The sequence below is a fragment of the Papio anubis genome, chromosome 6, assembly GCF_008728515.1.
Source record: "Papio anubis isolate 15944 chromosome 6, Panubis1.0, whole genome shotgun sequence".
Taxonomy (NCBI): Eukaryota; Metazoa; Chordata; class Mammalia; order Primates; family Cercopithecidae; genus Papio; species Papio anubis.
In genome coordinates, this window is record NC_044981.1 from 196384 (window position 1) to 217037 (window position 20654).

Here is a 20654-nt window from a genome sequence, read left to right on the forward strand (position 1 = left end):
GGAAGTCCGTTACTTCGGCGTGGACAGAGCTGCAGGAAGACAGGACGTCCTTCCCAGACAAACTCAGTGCAACGGACGTGTCTTGCTCCCGTTCCAGTACCTGCAGACCACAGACTTCCCTGCCAACCCCACGTGGCTAGTCCTGCTGAAGGGGGGGTGGGGAGCTCCCACCTGGCTGCCTGGCTCTTTGCTGGGGGCCAGGCTCCTGCCCAAGAGGTCGCCTTGGTGCCCCACTCTGCTGTGTACTTGGCTTCACGGCCTGGCTGTGGTGGGTGTCTGCTCTGAAGTCTCCTTCAGCACGGATACCTTAGATTTCGGGATTACAGCAAGAAAGCAAGAATCCTTTCTTGCCTGCTGTGTACCAAGCCACCTTATGAGTTTACGTCTGGGAGCAGTTATCCCTGGAACAGCTAACAGAAGCAGATGTGCTAGTTAGGGATGTCAGGTCAGAGTCTGGAGTCCTTGATTTGGTCTCCTAGGGATTTGTGCTTTGCTGACACTTGGAGTTGTTGCAGAACATGTGTGTGCATGTTTGCGCGTGCTTGCGTGCACATGGACAGTTGCTTCTGCTCCCTGGCCGTCCTCATCTCACTGAGCATCTACCGTGAGGCTGCTGAGTTTCTTCTGCAGTCGGTACTGGGTGAGTTTGTTAGGCCGTGCCTGAATTTCTCATTCTTACTACATTCATGTGCCCTGGCGTTCTGAATGTCTTAGTTTATCAGAGTCCCTGGCAAATTGTCAATATTCAATCAGTGTTTAAAGAGAAGTCAGTTTAGTCCATGGGCAACTTTGGCTGCTTCGTAAGCCATTCAAAGGTAGAAGACATTGGAGAGGTCCATGTGCTCTCCGTCCCCTGAGGTATCTGCACTTAACCCACAAACCAGTCCAGAATGAGGTCTGAGTGGTGCGGGACACACATGCCGCTTGGGAGCGCACCAAAGTGGGGCTTGAGTCCTGCTTGGCTTTGTGTCTCAGGGGCTTGGCACACGGCCGTGCAAGTCCCTGAACTACTTGCTGAATGAGTGACAGCTGGGGGCTGAATGAGTGACAGCTGGGGGCTGATTGAGTGACGAGAAAAGGGCAGTCTGAAGAGCTAAGAGTTAGAAGAAGAAAGGATTAAGGCACGCGTCGTCATTTAGAGCTTATTTCTATTATTTATTTATTATTTATTGAGACAGGGCCTCGCTCTGTCGCTCGGGCTGGAGTGCAGTGGCATGATCTCGGCTCACTGCAGCCTCAACCTCCTGGGCTCAAGAGATCCTCCCACCTCAGCCTCCCAGGTAGCTGGGACTGCAGGCATGCACCACCACACCCAGCTAATTTTTTTGTGTTTTTTTTTGGTATTTTCTGTAGAGATGAGTTTCCACATTTTGCCCAGGCTGGTCTCGAATTCCTGAGTTCAAGTGATCTGCCCACCTCAGCCTCTCCAAGTGCTGGGATGATAGGTGTGCCCCTGCGTTCAGTCTATTTAGGACCTTAGTTTGCAGAGCATATTGGCACGTATTATCTCATCCGCCCTGTGAGATGCCAGCCCCACTTTATAACTGAGAAGATAAGTGGCTTGTCCTGGGCCACATGGTCCAGTAAATGGCAAAGAGGGATTAGAGCCAGAATTTCCATCTCCCCACAGCTCTCCACTGAGCTGCAGACAGTCTGAGAGAATGCTTTTAGATTTTCCAGGTTGCCAGGAGTAAATTAGCTTTTAGGACTTGGAAAGCCCACACGACATGGACACCTTCCTCACCCGTGTCACGGTGGCCTGCACCACCCACAGCCGGTGTGAGGGTCCCTGTGTGCTGCTGGGGCTTTGAGGGGCTCAGATTGAACATGGGGGGGCTGTCCAGACCTCTCCCAACCCCACTCCGTGGTCACTGTGAGTTTCAGGGATTTCTTACAGAGAAATTCCAGACAACCCACAGCCTTCCCTAGGCCTCAGCATTGTAAATGACGGCTTCTAAGGCAGAGACGCTCCCGCCGCAGACAGCATGACCGGGTTTTGATGGTATGGGACTGGGAGAGCTTTCAGTAAACTACAGGAAGAATAAATTCTGGTTTCTTTTTTTTTTTTTTTTTTTTTTGTTGGCTCTGTTGCCCAGGCTGGAGTACAGTTGCATGATCTCGGCTCACTGTAATCTGTGCCTCCTGGTTCAGGAAATTCTCCTGCCTCAGCCTCCCTGGTAGCTGGGATTACAGGTGCCCACCACACCCAGCTAAGTTTTGTATGTTTAGTAGCCTCAGCCTCCCTGGTAGCTGGGATTACAGGTGCCCACCACACCCAGCTAAGTTTTGTATGTTTAGTAGAGATGGGGTTTCACCACGATGGCCAGGCAGGTCTCGAACTCCTGACCTCAAGTTATGCGCCTGCCTCAGCCTCCCAAGTTGCTGGGATTACAGGCGTGAGCGACTGCACCCAGCCGTGTTATGGTTTCCATTACATGGTGGATTATTTGATTACAGCAAATAATAATGTAGTATATGTTTCAAGAGAGCTACAAGAGAAGCTTTTGAATGTTATCACTACAAAGTGATAAATGTTTAAAGTGATTAAACATTTATCAGGTAATTATCCTGATTTGATCATTTATACAATGTATACACGCATTGAAGCGTCACACTGTAGCCCATAAATATGTAGAATTTTGTGTCAATTATACATAAAAATCAATTAACATTTTAAGAAAGAAGCCTCAGGTAGAAATTTCTTTTCATCATATATTGAGTAAAGTAGACAATGTCGTTTCTCTTTTTTCTTTTCCCAGGACAAGACATTTCAAAGAAAGTATTAAATTCATTCATGAGTGCCGGCTGCGCGGTGAGAGCTGCCTCGTACACTGGTGCGTGTGTCTCGCTTTAGCGTGTTCTGGTCGTGTGAATAATGGTTTCACCTCCCAGCAGTTTGCTGCGAACTCTCGGTCTCACATGCGTGCTCCGTGCGTCCAGTGCTGTGTGTTAGTCACCGTTGCCTTCTGTTGAAGGAGAAGCCTAACTCGTTTTGCTTTTATTTTTTTTTTCCATTTCCACTGTTAGGATTTCTGTAGGGACCATGAAGGTTACTGGGCAACAGAAACTTCCCTTTGCTGGCTTTTGCCTCCAGCATTTCGTCAGAGCCGCCTCTTACAGATGACACAGATTCTCTAGGCTCATCCCTGAAACCTCAGTGGCTTTTTGGAGACACTGTTGTGTTTTTCTTTAGGAGACTTGATTGTAAACGTGGATTTTCAGTATCGCCAAAATGACCCAGTTTAGTGACAGCTGTCTGTTTGCATTCCGCTGTTTTGTGTCTGTTTGCATTCTGCTATGTTTTGTGTAGATACACACACACGTACACACAGTGAAAAGAAAGCTGCTGTATCACATTTAACCCGAGGATGATGCATCTGAAGCTCTTGGCCGTGCGCCTGGCACAGAGAGCGTTCTTAGTGAAAGTGGGATGGCATTTTTATTAGCACTCATAATCATACTAATAACATGGCTAATTTGTTCACGGAACCAGTCGCCAAAATTCTGGAGCCAAGGCTCTGTTTTGTAAGTGCTGGGCCGGACATGTCCCCTCTCTGTCTTGAATGAAGTGTGTTATTAATTAACTGAAAGTCTAACAATCTTTTGACATTCCCCGAAACAGTTCCTCTGTAAGCTCGTTAGGTCTGTGAAGTGGTAACTCCTGGGGAATATTGCTGCTGAGGTCGGTGGCAGCCCTGCCAGGACAGAGGGGACGCAGGGACCCAGCGCATGACATCCAGAGAAGCCACCTGTGGAAAGTGTGGTGTGTTCTGAGGGCCAATAACCCATGACACGGGAGGACGCTGATAATTCAGTTGTTTTCAGAATGGTGTCTGCAGTTTCATACAGTTCTTGAAATCACATGATTTTTCATCTCACTTGTTTAAAGAGTAGAAAGTGTAATAAATACAAATGTAGGATTTTAACGTTCATTTCTGTTTGGCTTTAACATACCTTGGGGGTTCAGGGAGCCAGTGAAAGCGGAATTCTTGGGCTCCCGCTGCTGGGCCTCTCCTGGCTCCTGGTGAATGTGAATCTCCAGGGTTGCAGCCCAAGAGGATCTGTCTTCTAAAATCTCTCCTAGCGGTTCTACTACAAAACCCTAGCGAAGAGCCACTACGTGAGAGTGGGGTTTCCAAATTATTGTTTATATTTGAATATGTGTCGGCCTGATATTCCAGGAATTAATATTTCATACAGTTAGGTACCTCTAAAGATAGGTTTTTCTAAAAGCGAGACATTTGCTAAACTTCCCCATCCTAACCTGTTGCTAGAACTCTCCAAGTCTGATGAAGCACAGCCTTCCTGTGACCACCCTCATTTGCATGTACATGTAAAACGGGCCTCCCTCGGCCCGCTCCAGGTAACTGACCCTAACCGTTGCTGCCTGCAGGATGCCTCGCTCCCACCCTGCAGACACAGTGTGCCTGCTGCCTACTCTGCATATTTGTGTCAAAAAGAGCACAAAAGTAAGATTGGGTAAGGGCTTCTGTATGTCGTGGGCTTTAAAAACTACAGATCTAGCCCTCGTGTAGCTAAGAAAACTAGACTTCTAAGGAACATGAAGCACCCTAAACAAATGTAGGTTATAAATGGGTTTGTCGTGTAGACCCTGGAAGCCTCAAGTTCCCTTGGAATCTCAGTTATGTCATCTGTCTGGGGAAATGGGGAGACCTGAGGAGGGGCTCGGAGCAAGGGGGCATCTGGAGCCACAGCCCATAGAAAACCAATAAACGAAGCTCAGGCAGCGGAGGAAAGCGTGCGATTCTGGTGCCGGGAAGTAGAGGAGGCTGGTACGCTGAGCGCTGAGTGGCTCCCTGGCAGTGAGCTTGCTGTCCACACATCATCCAAGGCACAGGGAGACTTTCTAAACAAGGTCCTCAGAATCCCCAGCTCCACGTGGATTGGGCGATGGACCCGGGGATCTGAAACTGCCCTCACACGTGTGGTTCTCTTGGCCCCGCAGCCTGGCCGGGGTCTCCAGGAGCGTGACGCTGGTGATCGCGTACATCATGACCGTCACCGACTTTGGCTGGGAGGACGCCCTGCACACCGTGCGTGCTGGGAGATCCTGTGCCAACCCCAACGTGGGCTTCCAGAGACAGCTCCAGGAGTTTGAGAAGCATGAGGTCCATCAGGTAAGCAATTCCTAGGGGACATCAGAGATTCAGGCCGGTGCCCCTGGGCAGTGCCCACAGTCTCCGTACACAGCCAGCATCATGGCGTTTGGAGTTGAAAGGCCCACGGAGGACATCGGCTCCCAGCGCGCCCAGCTGCGCCCCCTCAGAAGTCATCACAGATCCCTTGTGCACCTGCTGAAGCCACAGGCGCCTACCTTTTGTCGTTTTCCTTGTGCCTGGTACCCCCACTAGCTTGTTTCTCTCCCTTTGGGGGACGTACCATTTCCTTGGTCTGGCCTATTTTCATGTCCTAGGCCAGCACCTTGAAGGAGCCGTTACTCCTCTTGCCTGACCCTGGCTAGCCAACCACAGAGCTCCGACTTCCGCGGCTGTTTCCCTGGTTGTGTGTGCACCTGTGTGACGTGTCGGGTTTGTTTCATCCTCTCTAGTATCGGCAGTGGCTGAGGGAAGAGTACGGAGAGAGCCCTTTGCAGGATGCAGAAGAAGCCAAAAACATTCTGGGTAAATATAAGGAGCAAGGGCGCGTGGAGCCCCAGCCCGGCGCCAGGCGGTGGAGCAGTTTTCCGGCACTGGCTCCGCTGGCCTACGATAATTACACGACGGAAACCTAACGCGAGGGACCTGCTGCCTTCCTTCCCACTGCTTGTCTTCAGTGTGCCCGGCTGGGCGGCCGTGCGGTGGTGGTGGCCACTGGGGACAGGAGAGGGAGATCGCCAGGGTGAGGTGGGGCACTCAGGGCTCCTTCCCAAGCAACACTGCCCAGCCCTGCTCGAGGCCCCTTCACGCCGCGCACCCCCACCCTGGCTGCCTGAGCTTGCTGCCCCCGGGATGCCGCCCAGTGGCTGTGCACGTGGGTGTGTGTGAGTGCACGTGGGTGTGTGTGAGTGCACGTGGGTGTGAGTGCACGTGGGTGTGTGTGAGTGCACGTGGGGGTGTGAGTGCACGTGGGTGTGTGTGAGTGCACGTGGGTGTGAGTGCACGTGGGTGTGGGTGAGCGCACGTGGGTGTGGGTGAGCGCACGTGGGTGTGAGTGAGCGCACGTGGGTGTGGGTGAGTGCACGTGGGTGTGGGTGAGCGCACGGGCAGGGGTGAGCACGTGGGGTGTGGGTGAGTGTATGAATGGGATGCCTGTGTGAGAGTATGTGCACCCTAGGTGTGGCATCTGTGTGGCACGCGGTGAACGCATGTGCACATGAATGTGTGGCAGAACTCTTTCACTGCCTCAAGTCACAGAATGCATATTGCTGCCTGGGTTGGTGTGGCCACCTTTGCTTTTGTCCAGGACTCCACATGGAAGGCATTGGAGCTCGACCTCTGAAAAGCTACCCAGCAAAGAGCAGTCTGTGCTTGTGGGCAGACCGTGAGAACTCAGGGGCGAGTGGCTATAAGCGTGGCCACTCCCAGAACCCACCCAGGGTGGTGTGGTGGGGGCAGCAGGGCCAGACTCCCCTAGATGGAGGGTGGCTCTGGGGCCCTGGAAAGGGTGAGAGACTGCCCTGAGCTGGTCCAGTGGGCCAGAACTTTATACTAACTCAGCAGTTAAGGGAAGTGTCTTAGATTGCCTCAGTGTCAATGCGAATGCACCAGGCTGAGCGTTCCCTAGCGCCTCGAGTCAGGGCCACTTTCCAGCCCATCGAGCCCTGAGTTCTCCTTGGTGTTTGTTCTCTGGAACTGATTGCACTTGAGCTGTGTGGTGGGCAGGTGCACTAGCCTAAGGTGGCTGCACCAGGGCGCCCTTGCTCTCTGCTCCTTGCCAGCTTCATTCACTCCCAGCCTCTTGCTGTGCTCACGTTGCAGGGGTTCCTCCTCAAGGTTTGCACGCACCTGCAAGAACTGGGAAGAAAGAGCATTTATTAGGCACTGTAGCAATTTGCATTTTAAAATGCCTGAGCATTTATTAAGCTTCTTGGTGTTCACTTGGGTTTGATAATTGACCTGAGCTACCTCATTGAATGTTTTTGGAAAGGTGTTTTTGGTGTGCAAGTCACCTTTGCCTCGCAGTTGAAAATGTTTGGTCATGGCTGCGTTTGAAACCAGAGGGGAAGGTACCGATATCATTGAGCTATTTAAAGTTGCCAGTTTGGGCTCCAGCAGTGCTTTCTGGTGGGTAAAATTCCACATTCAGGCCACGAGAGCATCTACAGTTTGTCCTTGGGGGCTGCAGGCATCCTGGGACGCTGTACCCAATTCAGTGGTCTAGTCCTTTATACCGACCCAAATTCCATAAGCATGCAGTCACTCAGATGAAAAAACATACTCGACCTCTCCCTAAAAAGATGTTGCAACCCAGTTTCTCTGAATTCCACCCCAAAAAGAGCCCTGAATGAGAAGAGCGGTTTTCCCGTGCACGTGGAGGGTGTGTCAGCGGTGAGCGTTCTGGGGACTGGGGAAAACACGTTGCCTGATGCCGCGCACGTGCGCAGGCCCTGGGTGTACACCCAGAAAGGGGCATGTGGCTGTAGAACCATCCATCCAGCTACAGCTAAACAATTTGCCAATAAAGTACATGTTTTTCCTAAGCCAAAAATAAATACAAATATGTTAACGGAAAAATGATTTAGGATATTAGCTTGAATGCTTAAAAATTTGCATCTTTACAAGCCTCTCAGTGTATTCTTGGAGTTCTTGAAGTGATGTTTTAATATTTGTTGCCAGTAATGTTCTTTCTTCACAGCCGCTCCGGGAATTCTGAAGTACTGGGCGTTTCTCAGAAGACTGTAATGTACCTGAAGTGTCTGAAATGTTGCAAACCCGCAGAGTTTAGGCTGGTGCTGCCAAAAAGAAAAGCAAAGTAGAGTTTGTATTTTTAAGTATCCAGTAGTGATTTGTAAACTTGTTTTTCATTTGAAGCTGAATATATACGTAGTCATGTTTATGCTGAGAACTAAGCATATTCTTTAGCAAGAGAAAATATTTTTCCCTTATCCCCACTGCTGTGGAGGTTTCTGTACCTGGCCTGGATGCCTGTGAGGACCCCGGGAGCCTTGCTGCACTGCTGTGTGGATGGCTGCGCGCTCGTGATTCCTTCCTGTGAACGCCCCCCAAGGACAGCCGAGTGTGCTTGTGTGGCGTGAACGCTGCCCGTGTGTTCTCAAATGCCCCGGCTTGGGAAGTAGCCCTTGGTGTGGGTTTTATCTCTGGTTTGTGTTCTCCATGGTGGAATTAACCGAAAGCTCGATGTTTTTATTAATAAAGGGCAACTTAGCCACGTTTAAGGTCATGTGCAATGCGTTCTTCCCGAGTCAAGGGGCAGCCACCACGCTCCCCTCTGCCTGTGCGATTGAAGCCTGCTCCTGGTTTTATTTTAGAGGCTCTTGTTTTCCTCCAGAAGGCGCTAAAGCAGATGCTACAAAAGGTGGATTCATGTCTCCAAGAAAGAAAAACAGGCCATCAGTGTGAGGTGAAAGAAATTTGGACGTGAGAGTTAGGTTTTGCCTGCACGGAGTGGGAACTGCATGTTTGGTGCCTGGAATGAGTTGTGTGTGCACAGGAGTGTGCAGCCAGCCCTGCCGTGTACGTCGGCTGCACGGCACTGAATACAGTTACTCCGATTCCATATTCAGCTCTTAATCTGAAGGAACATCACCTGACTTGAAGAGAAGTTTAAGTCAGTTTGTAACATTTTCCTTCTCTGATTTGGTGGGAGAAAAGGGAAATTTAACTCTACAAGGGTAAGTTTGGCTTGATCTAAAGGCAGGTGAACTCATGAGCTGATTGACTGTAGGTGGCAGACTTTATGTAGATTCTGATGCCTGGAAGCTCCTGGCAGTGGCTCAGGGGAACGGCTGGGGGCCACAGGAGAGGCAAAGCGAGGTGAGGCACCTTGCCAGGTTCCCAGAGGTCTGACTCCTGAGCTTGCAGCCTCCGAGCAGTCCCGAGGAGCGTGAGGGGACCCTCTGATCAGTTTCAGGCAACAGAAACACCTCGGGTGGGACGACGCTTATCCTGAAGCAGCGTGCGTGCCCGGTGTGGCACAGGTAGCTCTGTCCTCGGTGCCTCTGAGTGTTCTCATGGGCCAGACCAGCGAACCCTGGATGTGTCTCCTGTGGGGCCCGCTCGGGAGGCAGCAGCCAGGCCCCAGCACAGTCCCGGGAAGACCTGTGTGTGTCTCCTGGAGTGTGAGGCAGTGGCCACAGCAGGAAAACAGGTTTTCATGCAACAGCGCCTGTCTGCAGGGTCACCCAGCTCTCAGCCAATGCCACTTCCCACTGCCGTGTCTTACGGCAGATTTATCTGACACCAGCACCCGCCATCTCATAACGGCGAGCTGGTCTGCAGATCACGAACTGTTTCCCCTAAGCTTTGTAAACCGACAGAGAAGGTATTTCACTCACCTGAGGCTCAGAGGGGCCGTGAGATGCCCCTCGGAATGTGCCTGAAGATGTCCACGTTGCTGGGACTGGAACCTGCTGGATCTTTTGGTCCCAAATCAGTGGGCGGGGAGGGAAGGAATGCGGGCACAAGGGCAGCTGTGGCTGGAGCAAGCAGCTGGGAGGAGCTCAGCAGAGTCCCTCATGGGCTCCGGAGGGTTCCACTGAGGCAGGCCCAGGCCCTAGGCGCCAACACTTGTTGGCACAAGTGTTGAAACCAGGAACCTCTCCTTGCCCGCCCCCCTCCAGTCTCTGAGAGTTTGTTTTGGGCCATTGAGCGGGGGCAGCCAATTCCGGACCTGTCTGGAAACTCGGCCATGCTGAGGTGGTGGTGACCATCTTAGATGTTGCGAGCCAGAGATTCCGGTCTCTTCACGACCCGGCCAGGCCGTGTGGGTCACCGTGGAGATGGGAATTGGCCACCTCTGAGCCCGGTGAAGACTTAGGCGTGTACAGTGAGGTGGGCTGCGGCCCCGAGATTCCGGTCTGTTCACGACCCGGCCAGGCCGTGTGGGTCACCCTGGAGATGGGAATTGGCCACCTCTGAGCCCCGTGAAGACCTGGGTGTGTACAGTGAGGTGGGCTGAGGGCCATGGCTCTTTCCGGTATGCTGTTTTTTCTTCGATTTCTTTGAACACGGGTCTTTTCTAGCCTGAAACTCAGAACTACAACCTACAGGCAGAGGAGACTTAACTGGGTCAGCTGCCTCTCCATTCATTCATTCGTTCATTCACTTGACAAATTCATATTCATCGTAACAGGCACTGTGGGATCCAGCCAGGCCTCAGACACACCCCTGATTCTCAGAGAGACTGTGGCCTGGTGGGGTTGGCTGTTAGGAGAGCTGTCACAGCAGGGTCCCCGGCCCCTGGGTCACAGACTGGTACTGGTGCATGGCCTGTTACGAACTGAGCCACAGCAGGAGGTGAGCCGAGGGCGAGCGAGTCCACGCCCCTGAGTCCCGCCTCCTGTCAGATCCGCATCAGATGCTCCTAGGAGCACAGACCCTATCGTGAGCTGCGCACAGGAGGGATCCAGGTTGCACGCTCTTGATGATAATTTAATTAATGCCCAGTGATCTGAGGTGGAACAGTTTCTCGAAATCATCCCTGCCCCACTCCGGTCCATGGAACAATTGTCCTCCACAAAACCGGTCCCTGGTACCAAAAAGCCTGGGGACCGCTGGCTTCCAGGACGGCGTGGTGAGGACTGTTGCAGCTGCCCTGGTGCCACGTGTGGGGAAAGGGGCGAAAAGACACGTTCCAGTTGGAGGAGGTGGGCGCATTTAAGGGAAGTGTCTTAGAAAACGCAGTACCTAATTTAAGACCTGCAGTGTAAGCCATGGAATGAGTGGGGCATGGTGGGAAGGAAGGAGAGTTCGGGTGGAGGCCCGGCCCAGCGCGTGGGCATGAAAGACCTTGGTGTCAGGAACGACAGCCACTGCAGGACTAGAGCAGCCTTCCCAGGACCGGGCAGTAGTGGAATCGTGCCAGCAAGGCTGTGGGCACAGCCAACGCCTGACCAGTCAGGTTTGCTTCTTAGGCCAGCCCTTGGAGCGAGGTAGGCTCAGAGGGGCAGCACCTTCCCGTGTTCTCAGAGGTGTGACTCCTGAGCCCGTAGCCTTGTAAGTGCTGCCGACGGTGGGGGAGTGGGGGGCTTGCGGAAGGGTGCTGAGCCAGCGGGACACGTGACGGGGTGCAGGCGGAAGGCTTACTCGGGTGCCCACGTGGGGTGGGGCTGCATGTGGGGCCAGCCAGGAGGCTGCTGCTAGGACTACCCCAGTGAGAACAAACCGCAGCCTGCCACGGGTCGTGGTGGTGGAGGTGAAGAGGGGCCCAGCAGGCCAGTGGGCTTGGTGGAGGGCGGGGAAGGACACGCAACTCTTCTTGGTGACTGACTGCATGTTGGGGAGTGGGGACCCAGTGCCCTGCCCGCTCCCTAGGATCTTGCTAACTGCAGTGGCCCTTTTGTCCCAGCATCTTCCTGGACTGTGTGGTGTGTGTGCCTCTGCAAAAAGGCTTAAGGAAGATGCTACAGAAGGGGCCGACTGGGTCCCAGATCAGGGGCCTTCAAGTGGGGCTGTGCTTGGGTGTAACGTGGCTCTGCAAGTGAGATACTCATGTTTGTGCATCATCCAGGACACATTTCCAGGGACCAGACTCATGAAAATGAAGGTTGAATTCAAATTTCCAATTTCCTGTTTTACTGTGAAGGATAAAATATTGGTTCTCCAAAGACTAATGTTATCCCCTGGTCAGGCTGGCTCTGTTCTGTTGTTAGCAAGATCTGGGGAGATTACCTTAGTCCTGGAGCACTGTGCGGTGAGCACGAGTGGTCAGGACCTGAAGCTGGCAGCCAAGGCTCTGTCCATGCCTGCCGTGTCCCCGGGCTGGGGCGCTGCGGGGGCAGCAGGTGAGGCACATGTGATCCGAGAGCAGGACTGCTGTTCCTGAGGCTGCCGCTCTGGGTCCCAGGCAGACCCCTGCTGCCACCCGCTCTCTCTGCCTATGGCGATTATTACTGTTATTATTTTGTGTGTGTGACAGAGTCTCACTCTGTTGCCCAGGCAAGAGTGCAGTGGCGCAGTCTCGACTCACTGCAACGTCTGCCTCCCGGGTTCAAGTGACTGTCCTGCCTCAGCTTCCCAAGTAACTGGAACTTCAGGCGTGTGCCACCACACCTGGCTAATTTTTATATTTTCAGTGGAGACAGGGTTTCACCATGTTGGCCAGGCTGGTCTCGAACGCCTAACCGCAAATGATCTGCCTGCCTCAGCCTCCCAAAGTGCTGGGATTGCAGGTGTGAGCCACCGCGCCTGGTCTGCCCCAGGTGATTCTTTTCTCAGATCACCTTCCTTAAACTTGAGTGTTTCCAGATCTTCTCAGCGCCGTTTGTGCTTTTCCCTGGGTTCCTGCTAGTGGCTTTTCTTGTTTATTGGGTGCCAGCTCTTTCTAGTTTCAGTCTCAGCAGAGAATTCTGTTTCCAACTTCTGGAGCTGCCTTGTGTTATTTGGACACAAGACAGCCATAAATTCTGCTGACTGGGGTGTGCGTGTGGGGGCCATGTGTATTTTATTGTTTTAATTTTATTTATTTAATTTTACTTCAAAGAACACCTTAGCCTACAGGATGTGCAGCATCTCGGAGCGTGCTGAGCTCAGGTACTTGGCCATTCAGGTAGCTCAGGCAGCAGGTGCCTGAAAACGCTCAGGGAAATGGCCAAGCCCTCATCGTGCAGCCAGAGCTGGTCACAGTGCTGCTCTGCACACCAGCCTCTCGTCATAAAAATAAGGAACACACTAAGAATCACACCCCTGTGATCCCACATCAGATGTCTCCTCCCATCCTGAGTTATTAATAATTTTATTAAGAATATGCTTTCAACATGCTGTATTTATATATGTACTTAACAAGAAATCACCAAGACTGCAGCGGGCAGTTCCTCTTCCCTTTCCTTTTCGTCACCCAGAGAAAGGGAGAAAAAGAAACAAGCCTCTGACTTGCCACTTGGAGGCTGAATTCCCTTCTTACCTGCAGCGGGTCTCCTTCCGCCCTCAGGCCCAGCTTGCTTTGAGACTCGCAGTATCACAATTACTGTTCTCTTGCGGCTTGGACTTAACCAGCTCAAATTACCATCTGACTGAAGGGTGCGAGTGCTGGGTCTGCATGTGTTTCTTTCCATCGGGGGAAAGATTTGCCAGTGTGCGTTTGAACATCTGCAAGTTTGGGTTTATTTTGGCTCCACATCTGTATGCAAACTGTTGGTCATAAAGAGGTAGAAGTTCACAGCAAACCTTCCTGAAGCTTCTAGTTCAGTTTTTAGAGCTTGGTGTTGGAAGAAATGTATTTCAGCAGGTGCCTGAAAGTATGGGGAGTTCAATATTCTAATTGCGTGTGGTGGCGGCTGTTGGTTTAGAGGTAGGTTTAGCAGAAAAGACATTTTGGAAGGGGTCATTTCTGTGCGTGTCCTGTGTACACAGGCCTGATTTTAAAAGCTATATAGGCCGGGTGGAGTGGCTCACGCCTGTAATCCCCGCAATTTGGGAGGCCGAGGTAGGTGGATCACTTGAGGTCAGGAGTTTGTGACCAGCCTGGCCAACATGGTGAAACCCTGTCTCCACTAAAAATACAAAAAATTAGCTGGGCGTGGTGGCATGTGCCTGTAATCCCAGCTACTTGGGAAGCTGAGGCAGGAGAATCGCTTAAACCCAGGAAGTGGAGGTTGCAGTGAGCGGAGATCACGCCATTGTACTCCAGCCTCGGCAATAAGAGCAAAACTCTGTCTGAAAAAAAAAAAACCTAGATGACGGGGGTGAGGGATGCTTTTTGGGTTAATAATTCCTTCAAGGAATAATGTTACAGGGGACAGGGTGTGGAAAAGTGCTAATCCCAGCAAGAGCCACCTTCCCAGCTTGGCCCGAGGAGCCACATCACCACGCAGCAGCCCCCACAATGCCCAGCAGTGGCGGGAAGGTTGGCCCCTCTCTCCCTCAGAGGCACGTCGTCCATCGTCCTGCGCTGGGCCGTGGGCACCCACCCCCAGCAGCGGCCCCGTCGGCTCAGACAGGAGTGCACCTTGCTGGTAAGCAGGTTTGCTGCTTCGCAGTCGGCGCTGGGTTTCCCCAGACACTGATGGGCAGCCTTTTTTGAAAACAAGAATCAGAAGACTCCAACACATGCACCCAAGAAATGCCACCTTCTGCTTTACAAAGGGTGTGCCCTTCCTGGCAACAGGCCCAGCCCCACAGAGCTTCCTCAGAGCCAGTGTCCTGGGAGAGGCCTGTCATGTGCCAGGGTCAGCTGCTGGGATTCTCCTGGGTTTTGTGTTAAGCCGGGCCAGTGTGGTGACACAGGGAAAGCCAGGAAGGTGTGAGAGGAGAGGAACCGAATCTTGGTTGCAGCGGCTGTTTGCAGGTTCAGGTGCGGCAGGGTGGGCTGCCATCGTTTCATGCCTGGAAAGTCACTTCCACAGCAAGAAACCTGCTCCGTGCCTTGCCAGGCCCTCCCATCACCGTGACCCTCCAGCTCCCAGGACCACCAGGTGCACAGGTTGGGGTGGAGGTGGCATCAGCAGATGAGAGCCTTGAAGTGGCTGGGGCCAGGTGGACCTGGCTGAGGTTCAGTTGGATCCTGATTCTCTGGAATACCTTGGGGAAGTCCCCGAGGAGGCAACACACTCATGTGGGGAACTTCTCCCCTCCACTGCCATGAAAAAAACTCCCTAAAGGGATGAGGGGTGCAGACAGCACCCTGTCTCGTGGCATTTGATGTGGCCAGAGCCAGCCTCTCTGGGTGGCCTTTGATGTGTCTGGGAAGCTGCTTCTCTCCCCAAAGACCTCCCATTAGACGGCAGGGTGGTCGACCTGAGCATGGCCAGTAGCCGCTGGGCACTGATTCGTGGTGAGAACTGGCAGAGGACCTTTTCTTTGGAACTCACGTCCTCGTGACCAACTTGTGAGACAGGTTTTACTATGATCTTGCTTTCAGATGAAGACACTGAACTCTAGTCTGGCAGCCAGGAGGCAGCCAGGTCAGGACTGGAATGCAGGCAGTCTGACCCCAGTCACAGGCAAGGTGGCCTACGTCACCCCAGTGCCTTTGAAGTGCCAGTATGGTGAGGAGGGTGAAACCCATGCACTGCTGGCAATCGTGCCACCATGTTCTTCTCCGAGGATGGGCGTGCATTCGATTAGAGGCCTTGTCGAGTGTGGGGAGGTAAAGGAGGAAGGCGGGGAGTGGCAGAGCGTGATTCTTGCAGCCAAAGGGTGCTCGTTGCATGTGCAATAGGACAACGATGCACGGCTCTGCCCAGACCTTTCTGCTTTAGCCTGCTGAGCCCTGGGTGTCCTGGGCCTGGGGATGCCCACCACAGGAATGTAGAACTGCCTGTGTGTGCAGTGGTGGGGGGTGTCCTGGGCCCCGGGATGTCCTCCACAGGAATGTAGAACTGCCTGTGTGTGCAGTGGTGGGGGCTTTCTGTTCTCGATGCTCCATCTCTGTGAAAGGTGAGCTCCGCATGTCCCACAAGGTATCTTCAGAAGCGCAGAGATGTGCTGTGCTTGTCCAAGAAAGCACGCTGTGTGTCCAGAGTGGTCGAGGCAGGACCCTCCCCACAGCCTGGCACCAGGTCCTGGCAGGAAGCAGCCCATCCCGAAGAACTCAGACGAAGAAGGGCTCCTCAAGACCAGGCAAGAGAAGCAGCCCTGGGTGTCGGAGCAACCAGCCTGGCAGGAGCTCCCTCCAGCCCCTGAGGCTGAGGAGCAGGGCTGGGCCATGGTGGCAGCTGAGCCCACTGGGACCTGGACCCTGGAGGGAGCCAGCAGGCCCTGGGCAGGGCAGGCTTTAGGAAGTGCAGCGAGGAAGAGTGTGTGGGGCGGCCTGGGTGGTGGGCACAGAGCGGGTGGGTTGCCTTTCACACAGGCAGCCCTGGCCCATAGCCGTGGGTAGGGCTGGCGCCTCAGTGATTGGATGGAGGAAGTGCTACCAGCTTCTGAGAAGCATCTGAGTTTCAACAAGCTGACACTGAAAGTGGGTCTGAATGGGGAGTCTGTGCTCCAGAAATGTGCTGTTTGGAGCTTTACCGTGACCCCTGCTTTGGGAGCATTCCTGCCTGTGTGCCCCACTGATCTCTGCTTTTCCTGGAAGCCTGTCGGAGAACCAACCCCTCCCGGGGAAGGTCATCTGCGCTGTGGGCATGGGAGCATCTGCCATGAACGGTGGCCTTTAAGAGACCCCCATGAAGAGGGGTGGCCTCGTCTGCAGCCCCGTCAGCCGCTGTGCCCACAGCCCCCCGTGAGAGCAAGGCTGGCACCACACAGACTGCCGCGAGGGAAAGGAATATTTAATCTGGGCAGCCTCTGTTCGGAGACTGTGCAGAGGAGGTGGGGAGAGAAGGCAGTCACTCCGGAACATTCCATGAGCAGAGCGAAGCCTGGAGCCCAGGCAGGGAGGCCCACAGGGGCTGCTCAGTGGGGGGTACCCTGGACGGGGATGGGGGTCTGGGAGGAGGGGTGACGGCACGGGGGCACGAATGGCCTGCAGGGAAAGGCCCGGGACTGGCATGGCCTTGGCATCGCACTTGCAAACGCTGAGGACCTGTCCTGGGGAGGCCAGAGACTGGAAGCAGGAAGGGCTGGTTTCCAGGTGCCTGCCCAGGAGGCTCCTGTGCTGTGAGCTGTGGGCGGCTGTGGAAGGCCCTGGGGCTTGGTTGAGGCCTGGTGAGGCTGGGCTGGTGGCTGGGAGGGAAAAGCAGTCAGGAGTGGGCGGGAGCCACTGCCTGGACTCGATGCCTCAGGGGCCTCTCCATAGAAGGATTCAACAAATGAGGCAACCATGTGGGGGCCATCGCCATCGTCTCCTTGTTGTGACTGGCTGTGGTGGCTTTTGGGTTCTCCAGAAGCGGAAGCAGCATTAGGGGTGCAGACGGCACACTGGGGGGTTTACACCTGTGACAAGAGGAGGAGGCCACTGGGTCCTCCAACTACAGCTCAGTCTCACCTCATCTCCACCTGCCCCGTGGGAGCTGCCGGCAGGGACTGCCCTTCCGAGGCGCCAGGGTTGGGGAAGGGTGCAGAGGTGCCCGGCCCTGTGCCCCCACCTCACCTGGGTGTGACCAGAGTAGCACGTACTGCCAGCAGAGGCCGGAGCTCAGGGGCACCCACCACGCTCTCCGACTGCCTCTACTGCAAAAACAAAAAGCAACCACAGTGCACCTGTTTAGCGATGTGATCTGATTGAAATACTTGTCATGCAGCGTGCCCTCTTTCTGTGCCAAGAATCACCACGTTCATACCCCTATTTTACTGTAATATTTATTTTCTTTTTTTTTTTCTTTTTTTTTTTTTACTGGTACGATAAATATAAAGTCCAATAAAAGAAAAGTTTTGCTGCATCCCTTTTTTCTGTCCCTTATTTATTTTATCCCATGATTATGAATGATTGTCACATAGAAGGCTGACATTAATCAGATTTCCCTAACACCTGACACTTGCCAACTGGTTCCATTTCATTTTTTCTACAGAAACAGAAGTGAAAAGGTCTTGAAAATTATCTGACTTTTCACAGCTTCTTTCATTCTTTCTAGTCCTTTCTTCAAAGGTAACTGAAGATGACTGGGGATTGTTGAGGACCCTGGATGAGAAAGCTGCTTTGTTTTCCTGAGTGTGTTCTGTGGCATCCCTCCCACGAAGAGACTCGGCATGGACATCTCACCGGAGGCCAATAGAGGCAGAAACTTCTCCCTTTCTCTTTGTCAAAGAAACCCTTTTAGGGTGTCTTGAAATTACCATTTCCCCGAGTGCATTTCAGAGTCAGATTTGTAGTCATTTTATGTAGATACAACTTGTTAAGACTACCTCTACTGCACCAAAACAAAACAAAACAAAACAAAAAATCACAGAACACCTCTATTGATGATGTGATCTAAGTATTTGTGAAGTTTTGATGAGGTCCAGTCATGCCAGTGCCTCTTTCTGTGCAGGGAATCCCCGTGTGCATTTCTCTAAGGTGGGGCTCCAGCCTTCCTGCCAAGAGACCTGAAGCTTCTTGAGGGCAGGGCCTGGGGCTTTTCCGCCACTTAGAAGGGACTAGTGCACTGTAGGCGCTGGGTCACCTCCCACCACGGACCCTCGAACGCTTGTCAAACAGGCAGGGCCAGCGTTAGGCCACCTGGAGCGTCATAGGCTTCTCCACGTGTCGGTGTCATTTGTTTCTGGGCCTTTCTGTTAAAAAAGAAGAATGAGGAATTGACTCTCAGCCTCTTAAAGCTTTCTTTTTTGCTTCCTTAAGCTTAAAAAAAAATCATTCTGACACGTTCATTCCCTTTTCTGCATTTAAATCAGATGATAAAATTACGGTTGGCCCCACTCTGCCCCCACCCAGCTGACGCCAGGCACCCACCTGAGAGGGAGGGGCCGCACTTGGAGGCGAGGGAAGCCTGGCGCCCAGCACCTTCGTCTCCGCCTGTGTGAACGGCTCCTGCAGCTCCACCCTCCAGCTTCGCTCACCTTCTGGTTTGGGTCTTTAAATTATTATCTCTTTCTGAGCATATCATTGACCTGATTCTTGTCACCTTTCACTCAAATCCATGCACTTACTATCTGATAGCCTTGCTCTGTTTCCTGGATTTTTTCATTCACTACCTTTCTCACAATGCTCATTTCTTGGAAGAGTTTGATGTTGACTGCTGTGAAACTAGCTCTGAACAAAGTTCACTGTAGCAGTTGAAACGGTTGTTTAAAGCAACTTTTCTTTGAAAGATGCACAGCTTCTGATACCAGACTCCCACACTGCTCTGTAAAATGCCCAGGTTAACACTGAACAACTTGAGCCATCAATCCCGAGCCACTGGACTGACCACCACGTTCCTGCTGTGGGCTCCCGGCCTGGACTTCACAGGGCCTTTGTGAACACTTCAGGACCACACATGGCATCCAGGTTTACAAATCTGTTTTAGTTTGCAACATCTTCTATGTAGTTTCTTAGGAAAAAAAAAAAAAACAGATTCTTTAGATTTTCTGTCCAATAGTTTCTTTCTGAGATTACAAAAAAAAAAGAAGTATTGTTCCTTCATCTATGTCAGAATCCAGAAACTACTTTTATTTGGCCAATTCTAGAATGCTTTCAAAATATTTTCCGCTTACAGAGCACTTTCACAAAAAATAACTCTTTTTCCCAACAAACCTGTAAAATAACTAGCACACATTTAGCTCTGAGATTAGTAGAGCCTAATCTGTCACTGCAGCCCGACTCTGGGTCCAAGGCTCTGCCCTATACCGCATTGGAACACAGGGACAACGAGCTCGCCAAGTAACAAAACAAAGCCCTTTCCGAATCAGTTAGAAGCAAAGGTTGGGACAGCCTAAACAAATGGCATAATTGATTTGAAATGGATTTGTTTTTAAGTTAATAAAAAAAGACAACTAGCGCAGGGGACCACAGTTACCCAATCTACAGGACAGCGTTGTCACCACTCAATACAGTCATGCAGGAAAATGGGTTTCCTTGAGGATATGCCTTGAGGCTATAGAACTTTGAAGTCATCTTTGAGGCCAGTAGTAGGCATGGACTCTGTGTGTAGGATCCCACCGAGGACGTCTGGACACACAGCTGGGCGCCATCGTGATTAGATGGCAGTGAGTAGACATGGATTTGTCAGGAAGAGACATTGCTGGACGAGGCAAAGACAATTCCAAAGTCTCCCAAATTCTTGGAAGATTCAAGAAAGACAAAGGTACCAAAAAGAAGCAAGAGGCCCCCAGAAGCTTCGTGGGAGGGCGGATGAGGCTAGTGGCTCAAGCACTGAGCAAGCAGGGAGGAGGAAGTTGGACCTGGGTGACTGTCTGGGGGCAGGGGCAGGTGCTTCAACAGAAGGGCACGCTCTGGGGAGCACTTGAGGTGGGCAGAGCTGCTTCATCCACAGCTGGACAGACCGAGCACTGAATTATGTGTTCTGAGAAATGCAATTCTGACCCAGTGACTGCTACTCAGCCTAATACAAACCATCAAACACAAACGAAATCCTTTTGAGGTGGTTCAACCAACGTCCTCTTGCTCCAGAGGTAAGAATTGTTTTGCCCCAAAACTTTTACCAAAAAAAAAAAAAAAGGCCTGCAAGTCCTTGGAAAAGAATGATCTTAAAAAGAAAAATCTCAGTGGGAGAAGAAGCAATGGGGTGATTAAAAAGTGGCTGTGTGGGCGCGGTGGCTCCCGCCTGTAATCCCAGCACTTCGGGAGCCGAGACAGGCGGATCACGAGGTCAGGAGATCGAGACCGTCCTGGCGAACACGGTGAAACCCCGTCTCTACTAAAAAATACAAAAAAAAAACTAGCCGGGCGAGGTGGTGGCGCCTGTAGTCCCAGCTACTCGGGAGGCTAAGGCAGGAGAATGGCGGGAACCCGGGAGGTGGAGCTTGCAGTGAGCTGAGATCTGGCCACTGCACTCCAGCCTGGGCGACAGAGCGAGACTCCATCTCAAAAAAAAAAAAAGGTGGCTGTGACAACCACCCGTGTAAAGAAACGATGATTCAGTGGGATGGTGGGTGTCCTGACTTTCTGAGCTGGACTAAACTGAGTCAGCACCACCACCACCACCCTCTTCGACGTCTACCAGGTTCAGACTCAAAGGTTAGGAAGCAGAAAACCGT

At 52.4% G+C, this 20654-nt stretch overlaps 1 protein-coding gene across 3 annotated transcripts in view; it reads left to right on the forward strand.

The window, feature by feature from the left end:
• Nucleotides 1-8356, forward strand: part of DUSP22 (dual specificity phosphatase 22) — a 56083-nt gene extending 47727 nt beyond the window's left edge. For 2 of the 3 annotated variants that reach the window (XR_004184155.1, XR_004184156.1), the window contains 4 exons: nt 2760-2834; nt 4967-5138; nt 5570-5864; nt 7816-8356. Coding sequence is in view for 1 of the 3 variants with exons in the window: in XM_003896940.4 (XP_003896989.1) it covers nt 2760-2834; nt 4967-5138; nt 5570-5642; nt 7816-7862 (367 nt within the window). In the remaining 2 variants the exon portion in view is untranslated. The remainder of the gene's footprint in view (nt 1-2759; nt 2835-4966; nt 5139-5569; nt 5865-7815) is intronic. The other variant, XM_003896940.4, reaches the window with a different exon arrangement.
• Nucleotides 8357-20654: the final 12298 nt, after the last annotated feature.